We start from the raw sequence: 6,000 nt of genomic DNA on the forward strand, positions 1-6,000 counted from the left end.
TGCCCACAATATTTAGCCAAGTTGAAGGCGAACAAGGCCAATAACATTGGCACTTCTTCTAGTATTCTCATTTATGTTATTGAACTTTTCACTGTCTCCAGCAACACATGGGTATTTGATACCGGATGTAGTTACCACATCATTAATGTCTTGTAGGAGCCTGGAAAATGGAAGACACTGAAACAAGGCGACATGGAACTCATAGTAGGTGATGGAAAGAGAGTTCCTGTTCTGGTAACTGGAACATTTTGTTTTTCATGTCCTTCTGGCCTTGTAGTTACTTTGAATAACTGTTTGTTTGCACCTGCTTTAACCAAAAACATTATTTCGGTTTCTTCACTGTTTGAACAAGGATTCAAGTACGTTTTAATGGTATTTCTATTTCTGCCTACTTGAATGATATCTTTTATTTTGAGGCTAAATCTCGAAATGGTATTTATGAGATTGATGTTCAAACAAGTAATAACATATATTGGTGAACGGGCCAATGGTCAGCTAGGACTCATTCACACTGATGTACGTGGCCCTTTCAGAACCATGACTAGAAACCATGAAAGATACTTTTTTACTTTTACCGGCGATTATAGTCGATATGCTTATGTCTATCTTATGAAGCATAAGCACGAGACATTTGAAAAGTTCAAAGAGTTTCAAAACGAAGTAGAAAAACAACATAATAGAAAGATAAAAACACTTTAATCTGATTGAGGTGGCGAATACCTCAACTTTGAGTTTCTCAATCAGCTAAAAAAGTGTAGAACAATTTCAGAACCCACTCCACCTGGCACACCCCAACTTAATGGCGTGAGTGAAAGGAGAAATCAAACCCTACTTAATATGGTTCGATCGATGACGTGTACAACTAACTTGCCTCACTCCTTTTGGGGTCATGCTCTTATGACCGTTGTCCGCACTGTCAATTTGGATCCGACTAAAAAGGTAAACAAAACACCATATGAGATATGGTATGGGCGTAAACCCGATTTGGAATACCTTAGAGTATGGATGTGAAGCATACAACACAAGTGATTCTGATGGTATGCTCGATCCTCGAGGCGAAAAGGTTATTTTCGTCAGATACTATAAAAGAAGCAAATATTATTTCTATCATCCTGATGCAAATGTTATATCCATCAATCTGAAGGGACACTTTCTCGAGGAAGGACTTCTTAATCGAGGAACTGGAAATAATGTGGTTGATCTTGATGAGATTCGAGAACCACAAACAACCGCTAATGAAGTTGGATCATCTAATCAACAAGTAGTTGTTGCCAATGAATCAGACATAAACACAGGCGTGCGCAGAAGTAGTAGACTTCGCAAAGAACCTGATAGATACCTATGGCATCTAAATGGTCCTGAAGTCTTATTAGTAGATGAGTCTAATGACGAACCTGCTAACTACAAATCTGCAAAATCTTAGATCTGGAATCTGAGAAATGGCAAGAAGCCATGAACGCCGAGATGCAATCTATGCGTGACAATCAAGTATGGGACTTGGTTGAGCTATCCCCCGAATCTCGGGTAGTAGGGAGCAAATGGATTTTCAAGAGAAAAACCGATATGCATATAAATGTACACACCTATAAACCACGACTAGTTGCGAAGTGTTTCACTCAAACTCAAGGTATTGACTATGATGAGACCTTCTCGCCTGTTGCTATGATTAAATAAATCAGCATATTGCTTGCCATAGCTGCGTACTATGATTACGAAATATGGCAAATGGATGTCAAAACCGCTTTTCTTAATGGACATCTCTCTGAAGATGTCTATATGGTTCAACCTGAAGGTTTTGTCGATCCTAAATATTCAACAAAGGTGTGCAAACTAAATAAGTCCATTTATGGACTCAAGCAAGCATCTCGTAGCTAGAATCTTCGTTTTTACCAGAAGATCAAAGAGTTTGGTTTTGTCAAGAATGAAGATGAGCCTTGTGTTTACAGAAAGGCTAGTGGGAGCACCATATCATTCCTCATCTTGTATGTGGATGATATATTAATCATTGGAAATAACATCTCTATGCTTAACAAAGTTAAACACTATTTGGGATCTTGCTTCGCAATAAAAGATCTTGGAGAAGCTACATACATTCTGGGAATCAAGATCTATAGGGATAGATCTAAGCGGCTTCTAGGGCTAAGTCAAAGCACGTACATAGACAAAATGAAAACGGGCTTTAAGATGGAAAACTCCAAGAAAAGAGGTGTTCCTATGACTAAAGGAACCGTGTTAAACAAATCGCAATCTCCTTCAACGGACATTGAAATTAAGCAAATGGAAGTAGTTCCCTATGCCTCAGCGATTGGTTCTATCATTTATGCTATGTTATGTACTAGACTTGATGCCTCGTATGCTTTAAGCATGAACAGTCGTTTTCAGCAAAGTCCTGGCATTCCCATTGGACTGTAGTAAAGAACATTCTGAGGTACTTGAGAAGAACTAAAGATATGTTCTTCGTGTTTGGAGGAGTGGAAGAAAAGCTCACTGTAAGGTGTTACACAGATGCTAGCTTCCAAAGTGACCGAGATGATTCTCACTCATAATCATGATTCGTATTCAGTCTCAATGGAGGAGCTGTCTGTTGGAAAAGCTCCAAACAGAGTGTAGTGGCGGAGTTAACCACAGAATTCGAATATATAGCTGCATCAGATGCTGCAAAAGAAGCTGCTTGGATAAAGAAGTTCATCACCGACCTCGATATGGTTCTAAGTATTCAGAAACCAATCGAGGTGTTCTGTGATAACACAGGAGCCATTGCTCAAGCCAAACAGTCCAGATCTCATCACAGGGCCAAGCACATTCTAAGAAAGTTCCACTATATACGGGAAATATTGGAACGAGGAGACATCGTAATAAGCAAAGTGGACACATATCAAAACCTAGCAGACCTGTTAACTAAACCGATGACTCAGGACAAGCATGACCAATACAAGAATGTTATCGGTCTTAGGTTGGTTAGCCATTTGTTTTGATTTAGTATTTGGATGTACGAACATTCAAAGAGTTATACCTTTTGAATTCAATTTTTAATTTACTGGTTAAATGCAAACTCTGAATCTTACAACTACGTTCGATTTAAATACATTTAATCCATGAATCTTGTATCTAAATTATCCGTAGTCGGTCAGATTCGTGGGAACAACTCTGAATTAAGACTATTCTGACTTTGGACTCAAGGAGTTGACTTCCACACTCTTAGACCTTGTTATGAATGACGTTGGATGTAACTCGCATCAAGTCATCTTCATGGATCTTAGTCATAAGATGCTTTGATTTAGGTATACTCACTTAGTATCCTCTGACCAAAGATACGTACTAGAACTTTCGTTTAATAAAGACTACTCTTTGATCAGTGTCAACCACTGTCGCATAACTGCCAGTCATAAAGGCATTGATTGATAGTATTTCTGAAGTGAAGTGGGAGTTGTATATAGTCAAGATGGGATTCTGTACTCTTACATTGTACGTAACAGCTAGACATCGGGGCGCCCTTGTTGATTCAAACTGGTGAAGTGTAAGGCCTTACCCAAACTTACTGCGTGTTTGATTGGACCACTTTGATTCTTGAACGAGAACGATATTGATTGAATGCCATGTGAGATTGAATATGATCCATGTCTCATTTTTCAATTGATGTCTTACACGGAAAGGATAAATGACAACGATTACCATAAGCTCATTGTCTTGCAACAGGATGTTCCAAGATGTTTTGGTTAATGACTTTAAAGTGTTACAACTTGTTGGGGGGCAACCATGTGTAGCTAGAGCACCTCTGGCTGTTAGCGTTAAAGAACTTAATCGAAAACCGTCCAAGTGGGAGACTGTTGGAAAAATGGACCGATCCGATTAATAAACGCAGCCGACCAAGTTATGAACTGTAAGAGTTACACCGTGGGCAATGAACTAAAATCCACTTAACTGCTTTAACTGGTAATTAAGAACTATGCGAAATGGATTATAATTATATTTATGATCATGAGCGGGTTTATATTATTAATACCCGTTATTAATAATATAATTGTTTATCTTAATTAATAAACTTGTTGCAGGTATTAACTGAGAGACGGGTACATGGACCGGGTGAGACAGGTACACTCTCGTTGCCACTTGTCTTGCATGCACCCTCGCTGCGCCACTTGTCGCACATGCACCCACGCTACGCCACTTGTCTCGCATGCACCCTTGATGCGCCACTTGTTGCACATGCACCCTTGATGCGCCACTTGTCCAGCTTCCATGTGCATGTCCGCCATTTGTCGCACATGCATGGATCTTCGTATTCTATTTAAATGGAAGTGTGGTCTTGCATTTGAGGGTTGAAGAACTTGCACTAGAAAACTCTCATAACACCCACACCGCCGCCGGACGCCACCGCTGCTTGCCGCCGCCAGTACCGCCGGCCAGCACTGCCGCTACCCAGCCTATACTGGTGTTTCGTTAGTTCGTGTCACTAGCACGTGTTCATTGAATCTCGGTGTCTCGACCAGTTATTTATTAACCGAGGTATATCTTTCTCATCGGTAGTTAGATATCCTTATCACTGTGCTCGTATTTGCATAGAACCGGATCCTGTCGGGTTTCGTTTATAGTTGATCACTTGTTTATTTTCCGCTACGTTTTATTGATTAACTCGCTTAATTAATTGACTATTATTTATTGATTCGGGTTTTGATAAATAAACGTTTTAACTGATCACCCTGGAAACTCATTAGATTATATTTAAAGAGTATATAGAATATTAGAATATAATAATTTAACTTTTTTGCAGAAGAAGGTACGAAAAGGGTAGGTGGTATGTTTATTAGATCGAGTGAGACTCCACAGTCAAATCACACAATGCAAGTTACCAAGAAGGTACTACAATTGGAGCCTGCAGCCTCACTTAATGGTACTTGATATAGATATACTCGTTATGTGTATATTCACATAGTATTAAGATTATTTTAAATCATTATTAGACTTGTTCCTAATTTATCTTATCTCTTGAGTACTGAAATTCCATGAAGATCGTCATGGATCATAGTCATCAACTCATCATACTACCAAGAATAAGATAAATATAAGCACATATATTCACCTCAACTATTAAACACATGTTTTTATATATGGAGAGAGAGAGACATAGAGATATATATGTAGAGAGAGAAGAGGAACGTACTTTGAACTTGAAAAATCATAAAGTTTTCCCTTTTGAGAGAAGATTATCATGGCAACCTCAGCATCACAAAGAACTGAAAGCTCATAAGCCTTCTTCAAAAGCCCATTTCTTCTCTTAGTGAAGGTCACTTGCCTGCTTGTTGTGTTCTCAATTCTTTTCAGCTCAACTTTTCCTCTCACCATTTCCTGCACAACACACACATATTATATATATAGAGAGAGAGAGAGGGGGGGGGGGGGGAGGGAGAGAGAGAGATGGAAACAACTAAAATAAAATAATCTTGAAACATAAGATCCTCTATATAGACACAAAATAAAACAATTTCCAGCATAAATTGTGGAACTTTACCAAGATTAAACAAGAAGAACACAAAAGGTGAGACTTGCGATCAAGATCTGGGCAAAGAAGTACTAGATGTTCATGTAAATCTAGCGAAGAAAGTCAAAACAAGAAAAAGAGACATGGAGGATTATATTTGGTAGGTGATGCAAAGACCCCTTTACTTTCAGACCACAAATTCAGCTGGGTAGGGTAATTTCCTTATTCATGTATTATCTTGTATTCCCTCTGTCTATACGGCAAACAAAGAAGGAAAGACACATAGGAAGTCATGCCTATGTACTAGGTAATTTATCTACCATATTATTGTTATTGCTATTTTTATTAATTTTACCAAAGTGCTTGTAACCTTACGGCACCAACTTATATGAAAAGGATTAAAGTTTCATAGTGGACAAATGTCTAAATTAATATAATATTTTTAAAATGAAGCCCTAGTTTGATCTACATTTGGTAAACCTATAAAACAAATAACAATAAAAAATGTTATAAAATTATAG

The 6,000-nt window shown here is 38.3% G+C and overlaps 1 protein-coding gene across 2 annotated transcripts in view; it reads right to left on the reverse strand.

Annotated features, from left to right (window-relative positions):
• Window positions 1-5,742, reverse strand: part of LOC110912095 (MADS-box protein AGL42) — a 28,157-nt gene extending 22,415 nt beyond the window's left edge. Inside the window, exons 1-2 of one of the 2 annotated variants that reach the window (XM_022156766.2) lie at window positions 5,510-5,742; window positions 5,162-5,346 (exon numbers count right to left, since the gene is read on the reverse strand). In XM_022156766.2, the coding sequence (XP_022012458.1) occupies window positions 5,162-5,343 (182 nt within the window). In that variant the 5' untranslated portion in view covers window positions 5,344-5,346; window positions 5,510-5,742. The remainder of the gene's footprint in view (window positions 1-5,161; window positions 5,347-5,509) is intronic. The other variant, XM_022156767.2, reaches the window with a different exon arrangement.
• Window positions 5,743-6,000: the final 258 nt, after the last annotated feature.

This window comes from Helianthus annuus, chromosome 15 (assembly GCF_002127325.2).
Source record: "Helianthus annuus cultivar XRQ/B chromosome 15, HanXRQr2.0-SUNRISE, whole genome shotgun sequence".
Classification (NCBI taxonomy): Eukaryota; Viridiplantae; Streptophyta; class Magnoliopsida; order Asterales; family Asteraceae; genus Helianthus; species Helianthus annuus.